Source organism: Dysidea avara, chromosome 11, assembly GCF_963678975.1.
Source record: "Dysidea avara chromosome 11, odDysAvar1.4, whole genome shotgun sequence".
NCBI classification, from domain to species: Eukaryota; Metazoa; Porifera; class Demospongiae; order Dictyoceratida; family Dysideidae; genus Dysidea; species Dysidea avara.
In genome coordinates, this window is record NC_089282.1 from 17,042,143 (window position 1) to 17,064,565 (window position 22,423).

At 38.0% G+C, this 22,423-nt stretch overlaps 3 protein-coding genes across 3 annotated transcripts; all 3 read left to right on the forward strand.

Moving 5' to 3' along the window:
- The first annotated feature begins 6,334 nt into the window (after window positions 1-6,334).
- LOC136238039 (uncharacterized) lies at window positions 6,335-14,983 on the forward strand. Its single transcript, XM_066028347.1, has 4 exons — window positions 6,335-6,444; window positions 6,599-6,880; window positions 14,569-14,619; window positions 14,897-14,983. Exons 1-4 carry the CDS (start codon window positions 6,426-6,428, stop codon window positions 14,965-14,967), a joined length of 423 nt encoding a protein of 140 aa, XP_065884419.1. The 5' UTR covers window positions 6,335-6,425; the 3' UTR covers window positions 14,968-14,983.
- A 77-nt stretch (window positions 14,984-15,060) lies between these two features.
- Window positions 15,061-20,467, forward strand: LOC136239513 (uncharacterized). The gene is made up of 2 exons (XM_066030253.1): window positions 15,061-15,630; window positions 19,014-20,467. The coding sequence occupies exons 1-2, from the start codon at window positions 15,126-15,128 to the stop codon at window positions 20,465-20,467; spliced, it is 1,959 nt and encodes a 652-aa protein (XP_065886325.1). The 5' UTR covers window positions 15,061-15,125.
- A 340-nt stretch (window positions 20,468-20,807) lies between these two features.
- LOC136237734 (NLR family CARD domain-containing protein 3-like) lies at window positions 20,808-22,070 on the forward strand. The gene has a single exon (XM_066027948.1). The coding sequence runs from the start codon at window positions 20,808-20,810 to the stop codon at window positions 22,068-22,070; it is 1,263 nt and encodes a 420-aa protein (XP_065884020.1).
- Window positions 22,071-22,423: the final 353 nt, after the last annotated feature.

Below are 22,423 nucleotides of genomic sequence, written 5' to 3' on the forward strand. Positions count from 1 at the left end.
GTGTTTTATACCTACTATGCATTTTATACTGTGCATGTGGACTCTTGATTTTATTATAGTATCTTGAGCACAGTAGGTAGATAGCACTTCTTATTGCCTTACTGTGATTAAGTTTGATATCGTGCACTACTCCAGCTTGTTTCAGTACTTTTTATTGATGCAGTGCTATGGTCCCTACTCTAGTTGAAAATTTCAATTTTTTGTGCACTTGTTTGTTAACTTTTTTTATTATGACTGTTGAACCTATGCATACCACATCTGAAATGGTAACGGTAATGACTCGCCCACCCGCACTATACACTTGGAATTTTCTGATGAAAAAACATAATATCACTAAATAGTGACCTTATATCGTCTGAAAAGTGAAGTATCCATTACACTTCGTTGTTGGCTATGTTCAACCCGTTACACAGCAGTATGAATCAAGAACTGTTTGAAAAGCACCTCTGCAACCACTATGAAAAATACGTACGATTTCCATTTTGAAGGGAAGCCATTATGTGCTACTGCCAAATCAACACTTTAAACTGTTGGCAAAGGTGAATGGGACACAAAGGAGGACACTGGTAAGTCCATGAAGAATGCATTGGATGTACTGCGGTATGCCAAAAGGCACCTCTCGCCCAGCTCTCGGGCTGAAGCAACGCTGAACAGTGAAAAAATCAAGTCCGTAGCCTTGCTATTATCAAGTTATACACTTGTCTGAAGGCATCAGTCAGTTAGTCAGTCATTAGAAAATTCCATTGATTTTTAAAAAAAATTCCATGGCAACTTGTTGAAAGTGTTTCGGGTCAATCTGAAAGCTTGTTTGGGCTTAGTTTTACCTAACAATGCTGCCTCATCGTTGTCTGGAAAAATTAAGGCTGGTTTTTGGGTAATGTTATTTCATAGGCCACATCTACTCCATTGTAGTCAATACTATACAGCACAGTACTGCACTGTAGCTATGCATGATACTATTGTACTGTATGACATGATATTCTACTGTTATAGAGTAGCAAGATAGTCTGCAGTCATATTATCTGCTAGCCTCCAGCATTCAAGAACTAGAAGTGAGAAGTGAGGGTCAAAACAATGAATTTGGGCATAGGGAATATATGTGACCGAATCCGACAAAACAAGGCTTCCACACACACATCCACATAATTATACCACTTTTATGACTAATGTAGGAGTATGCCATTACAATGGCGGATCCAGGATGGGGCATTTGGGGCAAATGCCCCCCCCCCCCCCCCCTTCAAGAAATTGCATACAAGATCGAGATACTCTAATAGAGCAGTCAATTACTCTAATAAAGCAGTCACAATGTTCATGAGGCAGTGTAGCTTACCTATGAAGCTATAACTAGGATTTTATTTTACATAACAGACGTGATATAGTTGGTAAGGATAATTAGCTATTATTGTCGTGACCTTTTTTTTTTTTTTTTTTTGGTCTTCAACTGTTTTTCAGAAAGGTGCCCCCCCTCTTTCCAAACTCTGGATCCGCCCCTGCATTAGTTTCCGAGTTAGTTTCAAATCTCAACCTGCATAGTATTTTATAATGTTATGCTCAGTATGGACGAGTTGTGTGAAAAATTTAGGTCAATGGTTTACTGAGTATGCTTGTACAATGTGGAAACCTCACACTGCCACAGACTAGAACTGTTTAACGGCGTGGCCATATGAAACGCCACTCACCGAACCAGCACTGGGAAGCCTGTGCACAACACAGGTGCTTGAGCCTTGTGCTTGCAAATTCTCCTGAGCTAGGGCGAGTAACAAGCAGGAGGGAGGCTGCGGAACCCAAAGTTCCACACCAACCCACTCAACAAGACAAAGATGATAACACCGCCGGGTACCCAGTGATGTTACTAGTCTGCATGGCGCCGCCAGACGATGATGTTAGATCGTGTGGACTAGTCTACCACCCCAGCCCCTGAGAACAAGCCTGAGAAGTAGCAGATCTAGAGGAAATGCCATGATAGCTATTCCTGAACGCCGGCATGCAACACTGGGTACTGAGACTATGGATGCATGATGCAAAATAAGCGGGCTGGACGACCAATATGGAAATTTGGAAGATACCTGGACAAGAACAGTAGGGAGACGTGATGCACCTTGCTCCTTGTGCAAGGCTAGTCTGGCGCAGCCGCCCCTTCGAAGGGGCGGCCGCGCCAGACTAGTGCAAGGCATGGCCTTCGGGCCTTATAGAGTAAGCCATCAATGTTCGACCACCATAGGTTCGGACGTGATTTTTCTTTAAACCTGCAAAGAAAATTTCTGTTCTTGCTATGCCTTCGGAGAGGTCTAGGCCATAAACTCTTGCATGCAAAATTTCAGACCTACAGCTTTCTTAGTCTGGCTGCAGGAGCTGCAAAAATGACCTGTCCGAATGTTCTCAATTCTCGGACAAAAATATGTATTATCGGTCGAGTGGCACGGGTCGTAATGCTTGAAGCTGATCAAGTCTTTCTGTGCTTGATATGAAAGAGCAACTCTTATACTCTCCAAATATATGCAGATATTTGGCTTAATCCTTATTGGCTGTGAATTACAAAGCTCCAAAGTAACCTCTGTCGTGCAATCTTAAATTCGGCCACATGTGAAGCTCGTGCAAATCAAATAGTTATCTATATCGAAGCTATTTTATGAACATTGAGAGCATCAACTACCGTTCTATAGTAAATAGATACATGCACGATGACCGCACCTGGATTTTTGCCCGAATAGCTACATTGTATTTAAGCTTCTCTTGCAATAACAGCCTAGCTACTGCACCCAGCAATCATATACAGAACTCAAATCCATTTAAATGGGGTTTGACTAACCTCTGTCTTAAAAATATCAAAAGTTTCTCTCCAAAATGTCCAGGACATTAGCCAGATAAAAACACTCTAATAGAACAGTCACCTATTTTACAATTGGAGCAGTCAGAAAATCTGAGGGTCACGCTCAGGAATATTCACTTCAATAAATGTGAATTTCGTTGATTACAACACTTAAAACCTGATTACATGTGATAATAAATTTGCTGATCGTTATATTAGAGAAATTGACTGCTCTATTAGAGTATTTCGATCTGGCTAATGTCCTGGACATTTTGAAGAGAAACTTTTGACATTTTCAAGACAGGGGATAGTCAAAACCCCATTTAAGTGGATTTGGATTGTGTATATGTGTGCTGGGTGCAGTAGCTAGGCTGCTACTGTCAGAGAAGCCTAAATGCAATGTAGCTACTCGGGAAAAAAAATTTTTTTCTCATAGACTATGTATTAGTATTATATAGAATAGTTATAACTATTACTTAACAAAAGATAGTCAGTCAAATGAGCTAATCCTACCCTCTGCACAAACAAGGTAAATAGCTGCAGACTCTTTAAAGCTAAAGCGATGGTAGGAAGATCTAGAACCTCTCAAACAAGTGATGGCTGCACGAAGTAGTGAAAAACTCAGTTTACATCTTAACCAGTGCAGGGTCATGCTGTAAGACTGTCCATTTTTTTCTGACAGCAGAGTGGCTATTCTCTTGTACACTACTGTGGACAGGGGTCCCATGCCTCCAGTACATGAAAACACTAAGGGAGAGAATGTCCCATGCTCCACCTCACGGATCCTTTCTTCATATGTGACCGGATTTCACATAACAAGGCTTCCACACACACAAAATCAAACTTACGTTTTTACCAGAAATGGATTGCTGGCCTAATACACTATCACATTCCACACTGTACTTCCTTCAGGACTGGCAAGTCTGGTTTCTGTGGCAGCTTTCTTCCGACCCTGTCAAAGCCACGAGTGGGAGATTGGCGCCATTGAATGGCCATGGCTTTGTGATAATGGTGTGTAGTGAGCTGGGACTTCACAGAGAGCTCACCAATAGTGTTCTCGGTCAATTTGGAGTGATTTGAGAGCCATGGAGAGCCCAAACTTGGCCTCTGGATTCCAATCGTCTTCTTACTCCATTTTATACCCGTATATTAAGACCACCATCCACCCCTACCCTCCCACCCTATTACTATCACCTGTGATATTATTACCCACTCGAGAAAAGCTGCCCAAAACAGGGCTAATTTTGGGTATCAGAAATGTATACACCCACTCAGTGATAGCTAGTAAATAGATGCATACTTGGTGCAAATTTTGTTTGCACAGCTGTAGGCACTGGGAAGTTATTACACAATGATTACTTAAAATCGCCATATCTCCTAACGAAGTTTTGTGCGTCGAAGCCGGGTTTTGTCAAATTCAGTCACATATTTCCTCTTCTTCTCTAGCTCCGCACGCCTGTAATACTGGGGTAAAGACACTGAACAGTGTTTGGGAGCAAAAGGATTAAACACCTTTACATCAAAGTATGCCTTCTGACCGCGTTCCCAAAAACCATTGGCCACAACATCAAGACGGGCTTCATCCTCAACATTAGCTGATCTATACTGAAAAGATTCTCCTGAGAGTGGCTGTAAGGATGGTTCAACTTCATCACTATGACACAGCTCAGTTAATAATCCAGCAGTAATGTCTCGAAGCTCGTTATGACGGACTATAGGGAGACCACCACAGGGACAACAAAGGGCATGCTCAACAGAGAATAGCTTGCCACACACACAATTGGAAGGCAACAGTGGTGGTCGCCAGCCATATCAAAGACACAAGGCGTCACGAAAAGCACCTTTGTGTAAACAAAAACCATGGTCAGATAAAGGTAGAGCAGCCACCCAGCTAGAGGAGCCCTTTTCAGAAGATAACATGATCGATCTATGTAATGATGGTGATAGCACAGGTAGCAGAGCATCACGGGAGTTGATGATAGACTGGTGATGCGTATCCAAAATTGTTCTCCTTGCCTCAATCTGTGAAGACAACACCTCAACTGATGGTGAAAAAATCAAGGTGCGGTCATCGTGCATGTATCTTTTTACTACTGAACGGTAGCTGATGCTCTCAATGTTCATAAAAATAGCTTTGAATTTGATATAGGTAACTATTTGATTTGCACGAGCTTCACATGTGGCCGAATTTAAGATTGCACGACAGAGGTTACTTTGGGGCTTTGTAATTCACAGCCAATAAGGACTAAACCAAATATCTATATATATTTGGGGAGTACTATAAGAGTTGCTCTTTCATATTAAGTACAGAAAAACTTGATCAGCTTCAAGCATTACGAGCAGTGCCACTCGACCGATAATACATATTTTTGTCTGAGAATTGAGAACATTCGGACTGGTCACTTTTGCAGCTCCTGCAGCTAGACTAAGAAAGCTGTAGGTCTGAAATTTTGCATGCAAGAGTTTATGGCCTAGACCTATCCAAAGGCATAGCAAAAGCAAAAATTTTCTTTGCGGGTTTAAAGAAAAATCGCGTCCGAACCTATGGTGGTCGAACATTGGTGGCTTGCTCTATGGAGCGTTTACATTTCGAGAGCGCGTCCATAGTGTGGGGGCGTGTGATAGATAGTAGCTGAAGTAACTATTGAACTCGGCGAGGTTCGAAACGATTCAGACGACCCACTCGAAAGCCAGCTGATCACTTCAACTTCACGTGTTCACACTATTAGGGGGCATCTCCAAACTGATTTTGGTACGCTTAGGCCACTCCAAATAAATTCTCTGTTTCCCGTCCTGGACTCAGGCACATTTGCATGCGGGCGGGCGGTTCATTTCCATTATTTCATTATAAGGTTGGCAGCTTTTCTAGCCATTATTTGCCTGGCAAAACCATAAACAGCTACATAAAAGCATGCTTATAGAGCTTGTTCTTACCTTTAAGTTGCAAAAATAGCACAAACATGAAGTTTGTGCAGAGTTCACTGATAGCACTGCTGACACTGTTTCAGGATGGCTTTTACTGAGCCTGCCAGTATGCAAGAATAACCGGAAAATAATGGAAGAATACGGAATAATAGAATATTTAGAGCTGACAGTAACCAGATGCGGGCGGTGGACGGGAAACAGAGAATTTATTTGGAGTGGCCTTAACGTCATAATGACGCTAACTTCAGACCCCCCTCCCCCCCCCCCCCCCCTCCTCCTTAACGTCACACTATGAAAACAATGCATTGGCAATAGAAGCACACCTGAAAACATAGTCTACAAACAGTATTATTATTATTGTTAATTAGCAAAGCCCACTAGGGGCAACACGCTAATGAGCATTACAATCACAGTATAGCTGTTTAATCACGTCACTTTCTCGGTTCTATAGCTGTTTACACTGACCATAGCTGCTTTAATAAAAATTAATAACGTCATGGGCTGAACCCCCCTCCCCCTTAACGTCATTATGACGTTAAGCGTACCAAAATCAGTTTGGAGATGCCCCCTTAATGAAGCGCACTAAAAAGAGACATACATACACGTGATACACCATATCATTGTTACTAGTTCTTGACAGGGCGAAACCACTAGACTATTGTATATAAAGGGTTGAGTCAAATTAAAGATGGCAAGCTTGCCAATTGGTAAGTGGTGTATGTAGTTTCGATCTTTAGATACCTTTTTAGTCTTGCGTAGCCAGACTCTTTTGTGTGGGGCGTGGGTCTCGCGTGTCTTTTCTTTCTACACAAAAGAAAGAAAAGGGTCTGGCTACGTGACACTGATACCTTTTTACTACAGGTAGTACCCGCCCTGCAATGAAGAATCTAAATCGTCACGTGATACCGTTAGTTGCCATCAATTGGTACAGCCTCGGCCTAGAATTGTTGAACTCGGAACATGAAAAATCGTTGGAAATTATTGAAGAAAACAACAAACAGGACATACAATACTGTTGTAGGAAGATGTTCAGTAAATGGTTAGACACGTGTGATAATGCTACTTGGGATCAGTTGATTGATGCCTTGAGGAGGGTTAACTTGAGTGATGCTGCTAGTAAGATTGAGTCACTGTTGCAGCAAGGTATACTACAAATTGATTGCTAAACAAGAGTAGTTATAGATAAACTACCATAGTCTGGTGGCACCCGAGCCTCCTCATGAATATAAAGCTATACATGTATAGAGTTCTTTCATCTCCATGACAACCATAATTTTCATCATATTTATTAACAACCGGCAGTGATTGTGTATGTGTATTGGTTATGTGCTTTTAGGCTAATAAACGAGTTTGTAAGTGTTTAGTTACAAGTAGGGATGGGCGGTATTGACATTTCTACCATACGATTATTGTCACAAGCCATTGTCACAATTATCACGATTATTGTCCACTTAAGGGTGCTAGTGGGTTTTTGAAGCCATTCAAGGGACAACCCACATAACCACATGCGGCTATTACATCATAATTGGCAATATTACGCATACCCAAAGTATCCGTGTTAGACGGCCGTGTTTTGCGCCAAAGGAATTGGCCAAGAAACAGCCTGTTTCATTTGAAAACCATCAAGAAAATGATCGTCTGGGTGTCCAACAGTGACAGTAGAGTGAATTAGCCTGAAAGTTAGTGCTAGTGTTGAAGATACGTGCGAACAAGCCGAGATACAAGCTGATTTGTAGCCAACACACGTTCTTCCTGAGTTTTCTCGAGTGATAGTGTACGCTGGTAAGTTATATTTGTATTGTACACCTGTTCTTAGGTAGTGACGATGTTCCAGCTGGATTTATCACACATAACAAGACACTGGCTGTGCGTTACGAGGCGTTACCTATCGAAGAGCAGACTTGACGACTCCACAAGCAACAGGAAGGTGTCCCAGTGTGTAAAGAAAAGGAACAAGAGCTTTTATTTTCTTCAGAACTTCATTTATAACTTGTTATTTGATAAGTTGGCATTTGTGGTTTTGTGGAATTTGTTGTAATAACTGGTCGGCGTGCGCATGTTCTACACTGCATTGTAAAAGGCGATATTCTGGAATACACGATAGTCGGATCTCTACCAAACTTTTGGTGGACCATGAGTGATAAATTTGCAAACTTTTAGCGCATGGAATTATAATTGTTGTGATCCAGCATGAAGTTACAAGGCCCGGAAGTTGAAGTTCGCTCGCGGGCACTCACTCTCTGTTTTATAACTCAAGAAAGAAGAAGTGCAAAGACAAATCCCTGCGCTAAGTTTCCACAAGTTTGTTGAAGAATCTTCACAGCGAATTTGATGCCTGTGCAAGCAGCCAGTATCTCGGAATAAGAAAAATGTATGGGTTAACTTTGAGGGACTATAGCGCGTGAATGAAACAAGGTACAATCTTATACTTTGGTCTCTGTATAGTAGAAAGTTAGGTCAATCTTCGAAGTAGTAGTTTAGATTCCTGTAGCTTCCTTTTTGCCTGTATCAAAGGTAAAAACAACAGCATTTGTGTGGCTTCAAAAAGGCGCTAGCACCCTTAACCACTAATAAAAAAACACTAAAATATTCAACTAAATGACAAAATATTTAAGGTAAATGATAATCATACACTACAGTAGTACTGTATAGTAGGGACCACAAAGGAGTAGGTGGGACCCACGAAATAATATTGCCCAAAAAAACAGCCTCTATTTCCCCTGACTACGAAGAGGCAGTATTGGTTAGGTAAAAGTAAGCCCAAACAAGCATTCAGATTGACCTGAAACACTTTTAACAAGTTGCTACAGAATTTTAACAAATTGTTTTATGGAATTTTCTGGTGACTGATGCCTTCAGACAAGTGTAACTCAACAACGGCTAAGGCTATGAGCTTGATTTTTTCACTGTTCGACGTTGCTTCGGCCTGACAGGTGCCTTTTGTCATACTGCAGTATGTACAATGCATTGTTCATGGACTTACCAGTGTCCTCCTTTGTGTCCCATTCATCTTTGCTGAAAGCAAAAAGTGGCAGTAGCACATAATGGCTTCCCTTTGTAATGGATTGCGTGTTGTCATAGTGGCTATTTTGATAGCTAAGGTACTTTTCAATCAGTTCTTGATTTGTACTGCTGTGTAATGGGTTGAACATAGCCGACAACGAAGCGTAGTGGATACTTCACTTTTGAGATAATTGATACAACCGGGGCGTACAGCACTTTGGTATGCGGTCATTGCAGAGGTACTTTTTGAACAGTTCTTGATTTTAAATGCCACATAACAGGTTGAACATAGCTGACAATGAAGTGTAATGGATACTTAAGTTTTCAGACAACTTTGCTTTTCATAGCATATGGATACTTCACTTTTCATAAACATTTGTTACAACTACTTTCAGTTTCTTTATGGGCGAACAATGCCCGTATGATTATTTAATAGTTATACCATGGCCACAAGGGATTTGCCTGATATATATGCCCAAGCCCGAGGGCCGCAGGCCCGAGGGCGTGGGCATATATATCAGGCAAATCCAGAGTGGCCATGGTATAAGTAATATATACCACTCTGGCATGCTCACCTAATAGGTGAAGGAAGACAAACCTGCATTCACCACATTACTTTTATACAAAGGTTTGCAAAAATCGATTGTGGGTTTAAATTGTGGGCACAAAAAAGAAATGATTGTGGGTTTCACTGGTTGTAGTGATACCGTTTTAAACCAAATAACCACTTTGTGGATAAATAAAGTAACCTAAGGTGCTAAAATAATCACTTAGACATATAGGTTGTGAATGTTTGAGGCATCTTTTCGTGCAGTTGAAATGTACTCCGTAGAAAAACAATCCCCACATTGCAAAAATGATTATTTAGTGATGCTTAGTAACTGAACTATGCAATGCTGACTCAATCATTTCTTTTTACTTCACAACAATGCCCCTGACTAAATCAACATGTTTAATTCAAACCCACAATGCAAAACTTTAAGCAGCTCTAATTCAAACCCACAATGCAAAACTTTAAGCATCTCTATATAAATAATCAAAGGGAACTGATGCTTTGTAGCTGCCTCAGCATCAAAGGCAGTTGTGGTCAGGGCTATATCATGATATTTCCCTAACCACAGGGCAATATCTAGATATTGCCCTGTGGTCAGGTAAATATGTGATATATAACCCTGTGATTTCCTTTGATCTGAGGTGTCAAAGTGATATATTTTACGTTACTGGAGTTTGCAGTGTGAGGACTCTGATTTTCCTTTCCCCAAACCCCTGTTGTAATTGTGTTTGTAGTTTAGTTGTAGAGTAGTTTGCATTGTAGCTGTATTTTGTTTTTTCCCATTTTTGTATTTAAAAAATAAAATAAACTTTTCAGACAAAAATTGGCATTTCAGATGCGGTTCACGAATCATAATAATTATTTACAAAAAGCTAACAAACAAGTATACAGGAAATTTCAACTAGTCAAAGAGTAGGGACCATAGCACATCAAAAAAGTATTGTAACAAGCTGGAGTATATAGCGCATGATATTAAATCACAGTAAAACAATAAGAGGTGCTATATCCCTACTGTGCGCAAGATACCATAATGGAAATACACAGTAGGGATCACTTCTTATTGTTTTACTGTGATTTAATATGCACTTGTTATGTTTTACTGAAATTTTCTGTGCACTTGTTACTATTAAAAATTCCTCGATTATTACACGATGATCGCCAATTTGGATTATCACTAATTAACCAAAGTTAGACGATATTAATGATTGCCAACAAAATAATCATGATTATCATGATAACCGAATAATTGCCCATCCCTAGTTACAAGTAGAATCAATTCTTGAGGTTGTAAAACTGCTGAAAATCCACTGATCGACAATTTCAAAGATGTCTTGGTGATTCCTGAACTCATCGGACTAGTCCACCACATTCATGGCGATTTCAAGGCCATGGACTGCTCTCACACGAGTTCATGCTTGTAGAAACTCCACAGTTAGTTAGCAACACTCGTGTCCTATTTATTTATGACAGTACCTTAGTCCATAACTGCTCCTCCTGCTTTTCCTGGGTCCGGTTGAACACGGCTTGCATGCCTCGACAAGCTCATACAAATCGAGTCAGCAAAAGCACACCGAGCAGTTCTGGACAAGGTTACTATCATAAATGAATAGAGTATGAGTGTTGCTAACTAACTAAAGTTTTTATGAATATGGAGTCATGTGAGAACAGTTCATGGCCTCGAAATCGCCATGGACATGGAATGGTCCAATGAGCTCAGGAATCGCCCAGACATCTTCGAAATTGTCATTCAATGGGTTTTCAGCAGTTTTACAACCTCAAGAATTGATTCTCCTTGTAACTAAACAACAGCCTAAAACACACACAACTTGATACATATAAACAAGCCACAATCACTGTTGGTTGCTCATAAATATGCTGGATGTTAACGGTTGTAATGGAGATGAAAGAACTCTATTGAGGGATCGCAATGTGTATGAGAGTTTCACAAATATTTTGTTATATACTTAGTATTCAATAAATGGTTGTATATACAACATTTTTAAAAATTACCTCAATTTAACAAATGTTTTCACTTCTGCTTGTAGTACAGGAAATGGGAATAACAGACAAGGGACCACAGGAGCCTTGATAGAGACACAGGTTTACTATACACAGATAATGAATGAAACATCCAGCAGTCAAATAGGTACTCTGAATGTTCCCATTGTTGAAACCATCTTTGAAACTTCTATTTGGTGACCCCCAGCATGCATGCATGATAATGTAGAACCATTTTCAACATGACCTTATTGATTGCATCATGTTATGTTTCAGGTTACAGGTAGTTTCAATGTTGATGTGCTTGCTTGCACTGATTGTATGACGTACAATACATCCTACCCACCACTGCACAAATGTAGCATATTTACACATATATCAGTCAGTGCAAGCGCATACATATTGAAACTGATTCAAGGCTTCTTCAAAGACTATTCATCCGCTTCTTCAAAGAGTATTCATGATTTCAAGGCTTCTTCAAAGGATAGTATATAATATAGCCTTTAAAGAAGCCTTGAAATCAGTTTTGATATGTATGCGCTTACATTGATTGCATGACATACATTACTGTTAAAAGACAGCATTGTACTCACCACTCGTTGCTTGCATTTCAAATGTTTACTCCTGACACTTGAAAGAAAATCATGAATATCCAGTGATTTATGCTCTCAAGAAAAAAGCTCATGAGCTAATTACACTTATCTTGCATTCATCTGTTCTAATAAAGAATTCCACCTAAGATACAAATGACATGTTATCTGCCACGCCATGAGGTGTGAATAGTGGATTGTAATCATAGAGATTAGGATCACTAGTTTGTCTATAGCCTCAGAATAGGTTTATTGAGGTTTACTGGTGCATAACATTTATATAGTATTTCTATGTCATGCTCTTTTGTGTTGGTATAAATTTGATATGCTCAAAATATATTGTCTTTCATAAAGTAATTTGTGTCTAACCCTCAAATTAATTTATTTTGGTTTCCTGTTATGGTTGCAAACTAATTCAGTTTGATCCAATTACTACAAGTATAAGGAAAAATTTGGAATTTTAAGTTTGATTAGAAATCATAGAAAAAAAAGGGAAACAAGGGAGGTTGCCTACACATGCAGATATACTAGTGAACATATAATCCCTAATTCAGTCTCTACTCATGACTAAATTTCAGATTAAATATTCACTAGTGTACCTGCAGATGTAGGCAACCACCCTTGTTTCCCTTTCTGTGATCCCTAATCGAACTTAAAATTCCTAATTTTTCCTTATACTTGTTTGGTTGCCTTTTTGTAACATTGCTATGACTGGTGAACCCGCACATACCACATCAAAAGAAAGAATAGTGCCACAGTTAATGATTTCACCTGTATGAGTTCCCCAGCTATCAATTATTGACTCGAAAGTGAACTGGCCATTCTGCTTTGCTTTCAGCCTGTTACACAGTGCTACAAACAAAGAACAGTAGGAGAAGCACCTCTGCAATCAATCCAGTCACCACGAAAAATACAGATGATTTGTGCTCCCCGCCTGTCAATTACTGACTCGAAAGTGAAGTGGCCATTACGCTTCGCTTTCACCTATTTTCAGCCTGTTACACAGTGTTACAAATAAAGAACAGTATTAGAAGTACCTTTGCAATCAATCCAGTCACCTCAGAAAATATAGCCGATTGCTGTTTACAAATGGGAAGCCATGCATCATGCTACCATGAATCGACACCTTAGCCTGCCTGTTAAAAGTAATGGGACACAAAGGAGGACAAAGCTACATTATGTAGAATGCCCATGATATGTGCATTTTACATAATGCAGTATGGCAAAAGGCACATCTCGGGATGAAGTGATGTCGAACAGTAAAGAAATCAAGCCCGTAGCCTTAGCCATTATCGAGTTACATGTACGCTTGTCTGAAGGCATCAAGCAGGCAGATAATTAATTAGTCAGTCCCATTGAATAATCTTTTTTAATTTGTAGCTACTTATTAGGATCATACTGAAGGCACTTTTGGGCTTGGTTATACCTAACCAGGTAGATAGTTATACCTAACCAGGTAGAAATTGTGAAGCTGTGTTTTGGGTGATATTTTCGGCCAGAAAAACCCGAACTTCCGTGGTCCCTAGTATGTAATACTACTGTACTGATATGATTACTAGGGTATTATTACAATTTATTTGTGGACAGATGAGCTCTTCCACATAGCCGTGGGCCTTAAAGTACCATACTAAAGCATTTTATACACTTCTTTCATGACATGTTGTATCAGAGTAAATTCAGACACTGATTGCTTTCCATTAATGAATGCAGTCTCAGGTATAAGTACATGCTATCAGATTTGTATGCAGAGAATCATCACTATAGCTTCAATGTGTTTTCTTGAAACAAATCATGAGTCATTCATTGGACAGGCATATCTAGTGTGATCTACTGGACACTATATCCCTCAGTAGCATACGTGATAGGGTTCCACCTATATAGAAAAATACCTACCAATCCGATGCTGATTATCTAGCAGTAAATGTTCACCAATTCAGATATCGATAATTGTCATACAATTTACACACCTCTCCAGTTAGCTATGTGTGACTGCTCTATTAGAATATTTTTATTGTGCAGTGACTGTTGTTCTCTTAGAGTAGTTTGATCTTTTCCATGCAAACATAGCAAGTAGCAGTTGCTCAATGTTTAACAAAGCAATTCCTGCACATTCTAATGCTCAACACTATTTCCAACCTATTAAAGCCCAAGTTTTGCTAGCATAGCTTTTATGATGATAGTAATGATGATGATCGGCACAAGTGACTATTAATCAGTATTGGAATACCTAAATATCCGATACCAATCAATACCAAAATGCCCAATATTGCCTCCGTTTCGATACCGATCTGATTATCAATGGAACACTGATAGAGCACATGCAGTGCTTATGTTAATATAAATCAGCTGCAAGAGTTGGCTTTTCTCATCATTAATAATGCATGATTCTTTCTCTCTTGAGCCATGGTGTTGGTAGACAGTGTTAATTTCCATGCATGACTACCATGACAAAACATTTTCTGATGCCTAGACAAAGTGAGCTGATACCCAGCCAAAAGGAACTGACAAATGCTGTATGTAGCTGTGTCAGTGGATACAACTACAAATAATATTGAGTGATTTTGGACTGCTAGTTAAAGGCATGCAGGTACGTACCTAGACAGTAGCTTAATTGTTTCAAATATACTAATATTGTAGTCAATTGTAATTTAACCAAATAAATAAACCAAATTATGTTGTATATGTAGATGCTACTACAATGGAGTCCAGGAGTACAGCTGTTGGCAGTAAGAGAATTGGTGAGGCATATTAGTGAATCAACTACACACAGCTGATTTTCTGAAATTTTACTTTGCATACATCACTGCATTATTTTCAAGTGTAGTGTATATTAGTGTTAGGAATGTTATACAGGTTAATATGTAGATACACTTTATACATGTATACCATATTTAACAGTCCTCTCTATAGTTAAATACTTTAAGAATTAAACTTGAAATACTCTACAAGCACCATGTATTGATTCAAAAATCTAACAATATTTTTATGTATAAACTTTGTGTTTCATGCTAACAGTTCAACAAAACATACTTGAAGGATTGGATATTAGTACCTGCAGAGACTGCTTTTACTCGTGTCAGTTGTAAACTGCTTGATCTATTAGAGGGAAAAGTCAACTCGTGTCAGTTGTAAACTGCTTGATCTATTAGAGGGAAAAGTCAATGTTTTTAGGATATGTTTTGCTTGTTTTACAAATGCCAACACTAAATTGGGTATTGGATATCCCGAAGATCTTAAGCAAAAAATGATCACAGCAAAATCAGTAACAGAATTATTTTTCACTTTGGCTCAGCATCCCTCCCACTGGAGCTGGATTAACATTCAAGTGATGGAAAAAATAGCAGCTTTAGATGAACAAGCCACGCAACTAGTTGAACATTACAAAGCTGTCATGTATAGTAAAAAGCTTGTTGATATTTTATCTGAAGTTAAACTGCCTGATTTCAAAATCAATGAAGAGTTTTTCTCTCAAGTAAAAGAAAAATATAACAAACCAATTCATGAAATCACTGTTAAAGATATTCAAGATCACAAGCTGTGTGTGGGAGAAATTTTTGGCATAAACAATTCAGCAATCACACTACTGCAAATCACTGAAGGATGTGTGGAGAATCATTGGTTGATCCCAAGAAAGTTAATACATTTTGCTTATGGTGAATACCAAAAGAACATAAGTAAACTGGCAAATTTTGACATCATTTCAATAGAATTTATGGATACTTATTTGTCACCAATAACTGCTTCACAAGGTATGATTGTGCATGCATGTACAGTATATTCATAATATTCCTTGCAAGAGTTTCTATTTTGTTAGCAATATCATGGGATCAAGTTATCCATGTTTATTAGCCAGTGGTGAGTGATCAGAGGAGGTCAGACACACTTTCAGCGTTATTACAACCATTTACAAAAAAGATTGTGAAAAATTATACATTCGTCAATCTCAGTATAGCATCATGGTAATTATGTTTCTGATCCATCACCTGCATCCCTTTCTGAACTGTAAAGCATATAATACTCAGTCAATAAATCATGGAAATAATCTAATTGAACAGTCATTTCATCATTGCTTTGTTACTAGTTTTCGATCACCCACATCTAACTGAATTACAAAGAACCAAAATCTTAATTACCAATTGAAGTGGCCTAATGCTGTGAAACATCATTGCTCCGTTTACAGAATACACACATGACAAGTTTTGTGAAGTTGTAAACCACAAATTGTTAACTGCACCCATCTAAAACTCAAGCATTTTTACAGGAAGAAGTACATTGTCTTGAAGCTTATGTGAAATGTCTGACAAATCCCATCATTTTCAGTTTGTATTATGACTATTGAGGGCAGGGGCAGAGAAATAGGGGGGCAGAGGAGGCAACTGCCCCCCCCCCACTTTTACAAGTGGAGGGGCAGTGCCTCCTCACTTTTCCAATGCCCAGTTGCCAAAGTAAAGCAACTACTTTAGTCATTAGCCAACTTACTTTGCCTTTATGTACTGGGATTTGTGCTAAAGGTTATGTAAGAATGGAACACTGCATGAATCAGTACTGGGAGTGCACGAGATCGATATACTCTAATAGAGCAGTCACCTAACTACTCTAATAGAACATTCAGCGGAATTATTATAAATTTGCCCTGCTATATGCAATTAATTCAATATGTCTTCACTACAACCCTTATATCTATATGTATATAATCAACAGCATGAGTCTATCTAAAATGCCTTCATTTACTGATGTATCTAATTGTACAATGTCTCAATGATAGTCATTGCATAGCAGTATTCTATTCAAGTACACATGTTCCACTGAAAATGCTCTCTCAAAATTTTCCTGTGGGGGCATGCCTCCAGACCCCTTAGTATTGGCACACTTTGCATGCTAGAGTGCAAAACACACTAAGGTACAGTTAATGATTTTAAACACTTTGTAACTTACTGCCAACCCACATGACTTGCCCCCCACTTTTGAGTACTGTTCTCCGCCCCTGATTGAGGGTATGTGAAATACAAAGTAAAACGATGAAAGGCAAAATTATTTAGGTGGCACTTATTGTGCATCCAACTTCCTCTGGTGAGTGACCTATTACCCTAGCCTATATCATACAGCACAACAGTACTGTATAGAAGGAATTATGGAAGTTTGTATGTTCCCACAAAAGAATGTATAGAAACCAATCTTACAATATTCTCACAGAGACTTTACAGTTGCTTTGGAAAACTTTCATTATTGTACATGACTTGAAACCCTTCTAATAAGCTGCTAGCAACCTTTTAAAGGTTTATATACTTACTACTGACTACCATATGAGCAGAAATTTTGATGTGGAATTAAAATTGATGAATTGGCAGACACTCACAAAATTGCCAAATTAAATTAGTGTTTCTGATATTTTAACCAATTGAACAGGCAAAATATCTAGCAAGAGACAAGGTGGTGTATCTAGATCAATGTACTCCAAAAAATTCTACAATTAACTGTATGAATATCACAGGTCCTATACTATTTCGCCGAACAAAGATATATACCGCTTGAGGAAGATACACCTCGAGAAACATGCATCTGGACCGGATCGTAACTAGCTATTGGCATGGAGAATGTTCCCAATCACTTCGTTTCCTTTTGCTACACTGTCATGGATTCTCCATCTCACATGAAACTCTCTCCAGTATGCAAGCCAACAAAGTAAACATACAAACATCTTTGTAAACGAGAAGACAGCAATACAATTTGCTACCATGAGCATGCGGGGCTCCACATTGCATTTTGTCAAATTAAACTCTCACCAAATACAAATTATTAAACAAATACCAAATATTCTGCTCGCCAAAATTTCTGCTTATACGGTATTTCACAGTTCAAAAGTGTCAATTTGTGAATGACTTTGTGTGTCACATAAGAATAAAACAGGACTTGTCATTAGCCTTCTACAGTCTAAGTTAGGCTTGCACCAATTATGCCGGCATAACTTTGAGCATAATAGGCTAGTAAAAGCATCAAGCATTATGCCAGCATAATAGGACAATTTTCAAGAATTTTAATTAAAGTGCACAATGCGCGCACCAACAATACTGCACAACATGAACACACTGCACAACATGAACACACTGTACATTATTACTGCATTTCATATCAAAAACCTTGCAGTGTTATTATTTTTACTATTTTCGTGACTGATTATTCACACTTTATGGAAAAAAGGTCAAGATACTCTAATAGAGCAGTCACTTATTCTAATACAGTAATCAGGAAATGCAGATATACTCTAATAAAACAGTCAGCTCTTGAGCATAATTTTGATTTTGAGAGCATAATTTTGAGCATAATAGGCTGGTTTTTTTAGCACTGCTCAAAAGCATAATTGGCTCAACCCTAGTCTAAGTAAGCAGCTTGATTCTACCCCCGTACCTCCTCTATGCTGCATGTGTGAAGGCATTAGTAATTAAAAATCAGTGAGCTGAAAATTTCACTGAATATCTATATTTCAAATTTCATTTCAATTTGATGGAAGCGGAGTGCTTCGAATCACACTGAAGACTTTTGCATTTGGTTAGGATATTATACCTAACCAATACTGCCAAGGCACTATGAAGACAATGTAAAGCTGGTTTCTGGTCAACACGTTTTTGTGAGAAAATGCAAACCTCCATGATCCCTACTATACAGGGTACTGCATGTAAACAGTGTTTTGATAAAGATAAACACTTAGCTCAATGTCACATAATGTAGCACTTAATAGATTGAGCCATTGGTAATGAAAGCATATTCCATATTCATGTTTGACTATGACTTGTTCATGGACATGTATGGCTATTGTAGCAAATACTTAGCTACATTTAAAAATATTGTAGTCAAATTGCGCTGTGATGTCCTGTGCTTATTTGCTTACCACATAAACCACAATCAAGCTTTGCGTTGTTATGCATATGTACATATGAATCCTCAGTAATGTCTTGTCATTTTCTTACAATGTTATCCACTATCGCAATCCACAAAACATAGTATAAATACAAATGACCCACTTGTAGTGGTGAGGCACATACTGATTATACCACAGGCACTCATTCATTGCCTGATACACGCACTCATGTCCATGGTATAATGTGTAGTGTAAATATATTGCTTTTGCATATAGATGACTTGATGATATGGTTTACTGGAGATGTAAAGGCAAGATACTACCACATGAAGCATGAAAGGGAGTTGGAATTTTGGCCTCCTTTTAAAGCAAATTTATATCCTGCAGAAGCACTAGCTTATAGAACACACCAAAGCCATGACATGGCTAAACAACCAATTCACCTGTATGAAAAGGATCGAAATATTGAACAAATTTTTGATCCAGTATCAGGTAAAAACCCTACAACTGTTCTAATTGAAGGATATCCTGGAGTCGGAAAAACAACTCTTGTTAAAGAGATTTGTTTTAAATGGGCTGAGGGTCTAATGCTTACTTCTAACAAGTTAGTACTTTTACTGTTGCTGGGAAACCCTAATGTACAGAAGATTACTACATTGCAGCAACTGATTGAACATTTTGCAAAGTCAACCAGTATAGTTAAACAAGTATGTAGTTTTGTCAAAGCACAGAGAGGAGCTGACATCACCTTCATCCTTGATGGATTTGATGAAATGAGTAATAGAGTACAGTCTAGGTATTTCTTTACAGCATTAATCAAAGGCAAGGTATTACCTTTAGCTACAATTGTGTTGACATCACGGCCACATGCTTTGGGTTACTTCAAGAGTGACAAAGATGAAGTACCAGTACTTATGAATCTCAATGAAGTAGTATATGATTTCACACAAAATCGACAAGCTTCACTCTACAGTAATGCTATGCAAAAATCTCCTTCGAACCCTAACATCTCTACTGCTAAGAAAAAAACTTCTGTAATATTTCCAAAATCAGAACTGACTGTTTCAGCTAACATTCATAATGATTTTGACAAAATAATTGAAATTTTTGGATTCAAGCAGTCCAGCATTAATCAATATGCTATGGATGCCTTAAAATATTATACTGATACTCTTAAAAATTTACAAAAACATCTTCAACAATATTCACACATTAATGTCATGTGTCACAATCCTGCAATAATGTCAATGATGGTGTTCATCTGTAAGTGCCAATCAAATGACCTGCCATCAACTACATCTGAAATGTATGCAAATTATATCGTATGTGTAATAGTAAATTATATTAATAAGCCAAGGAAAACACACACTACTTCTATTTGCAGTAGATTTAAGTATTTATCTCAAGAGATGGTCCATAAGGTTGTGCGACAATTAGTTTTTGATAAGTCAGGGATAAAATTTGATGCAGCGAAGTTAAAAGATGTACCTGAGAACACGCCCAAGCGAATTGCTGATATTTCAAAGCAGGAAGAACTTCTTAAAGAGACAATTTGTAAAGTACTTCAGCATTTAGAGAAATTAGCATATGAGGCTCTATTGTATGGCAGAACAGTCTTTGCAATTGAGGAACTGTTTCCTATCTGTAAGGATGATCCAAGTTGTTTTGGACTATTACAAGCCATTGATCCCAATGGGACTGGTAAAGGTGATATTTTCTTTATTTCTTAACTTTGGCATGCAAAAATATTTTGCAGCTAAATACTTGTCCAGTCTATCGGATGATGAAATTTACACTCTTTTGAATGAATCATTTTTTACTACTGATATTACAAGCAGTAACCTGTCCAACATGTGGATCATGTATTGTGGCATAGTTGGTGAACAGTACAATCACAAAGTTCCAAATATCATGCTAACTTTTTTGTCTATTTTACTTTCAAATAACAAATGGTCTCGTCTAAGTTTATATAACCTAAGGCAATATTTACAATCAGTCTCATCTCTATCACTCTTAAACAAATACACTTCTATGACAGAACATAAATTGACATCGGTAAAACATGAATGGATGTCACATATGCACAAGTTGACACCACTGCTGGCTCTCTACTTATATCGATGTTTCCAAGAAGCAGATGAAAAATTAAGTGAAGTAGTTGCTGAATCATTTGATGGCTATGTTGATCTCAATGAATGTAGACTCCTCCCACATCATTTAGCCTATTTAGGATTCTTCCTATCAAACTTTAGGTGCAAGGAATGGGCAGAATTAAATTTATGTGGCTGTCACGTTGGTGATCATGGTATTCACATACTCTACCAGGGAATGAAAGCATGGAACCTTAAAATCAGAACAGTTGATCTCAGGAACAATAGCCTTACAGGAGCATCATCACAAATCATTGGCAGTTTAGCTCTTCAGACACTTCATCTTGTACTAAGCAGAAATGAAATTACTATGGTCAAGAACATGCTCTTTACGAGGACAGTCAAAGTATTACATTTGGAAGATATCAATTGCAAAATTCCAGACATAGAACTCATATCTGGCATGATCACTTTTTTGGAGGAGTTGGACATTAGTTACAATGGACTTGGCAATGATGGAGTAACATTACTCTCAAAAGGAATTGCCAAAACAGGCACGCTGAAAGTGCTAAACATTAATAATAACAACATTGGACCTTCTGGATGTGTAGCATTAAAGGATGCACTGATAAAGAACACTTCATTAGTAGAATTACGTGTGGGTAATAATGCTATTGGTGAAGATGGAATCAGTGCAGTTATTTCAATCATTGCCAACAGCAGTACGCTAAAGAAACTTTACATAAATAATACTAACATTGGACTTTCTGGGTTTAAGACACTTGTACCTTCTGTAACAAAGAATTCCTTATTGGAGTTGCTAAATGTGGATGAGAATGATATTGGTCAGGATGGAGCCAACTATATTGCCTCATTAATAGCTACAAACACTTTAAAGGAACTTTTCATTAGTCGTAATAACATTGGACCCTCAGGAGCTAGAACCATTGCAAATTGCTTAGAAAATAACACCTCATTAGAAAAACTGTACATGAATCAGAATGGTAAAGGTCCAGAAGGAGTCACAGCATTTGCTACAGTTATCCCCAAAAATAAAACTTTAAAGACTCTATCACTGAGTTATGATTATACAATAGATCAAAGAATAGCCATGGAAATCATAGGCAGCTTAAAGTACAACAAAACTATTACTATCCTGCTTCGTAGAAATCACAGTTATTTTGCAACTATCATGACCAGAGACTTGAGTAAATTTGACAAGAATAGAGTACATTTCTATTGATACTTTAGTGAGCTATTATATTATATTGAATGACTATAGCATAATTAAACCAGTAATAATGTTTTACGCTGTTAATTTACATATAAAAATATTGATATAATGAATTTAAATTCTACTGCCTAGGTTTGTATCAATTATGTCGGCATAATTTCAAGAATAAAATACATCAAGCATTATGCCATATTGTTAATAAAATGTGCATTGTGTGCCAAAATACAACAGAACATGAACACTCTACACATTGTTAACTTTTTGTATCAAGAAAACATTTTGTATGTACACGCACGTATGCAAAAACATGTAAACGATTACACAGTAGTAAAATGTATATGCATTTTGTATCTGCAGGTATA

Coding starts and splice junctions, on each gene's coding strand:
- LOC136238039 (XM_066028347.1), top strand. Junction 6,881..14,568: donor TGAGTCACTGTTGCAGCAAG/GTATACTACAAA, acceptor TTGTATATGTAG/ATGCTACTACAATGGAGTCC. Junction 14,620..14,896: donor TGTTGGCAGTAAGAGAATTG/GTGAGGCATATT, acceptor TCATGCTAACAG/TTCAACAAAACATACTTGAA.
- LOC136239513 (XM_066030253.1), top strand. CDS start 15,126: ATGATCACAGCAAAATCAGTAACAGAATTATTTTTCACTTTGGCTCAG. Junction 15,631..19,013: donor ACCAATAACTGCTTCACAAG/GTATGATTGTGC, acceptor TTTTGCATATAG/ATGACTTGATGATATGGTTT.
- LOC136237734 (XM_066027948.1), top strand. CDS start 20,808: ATGTCACATATGCACAAGTTGACACCACTGCTGGCTCTCTACTTATAT.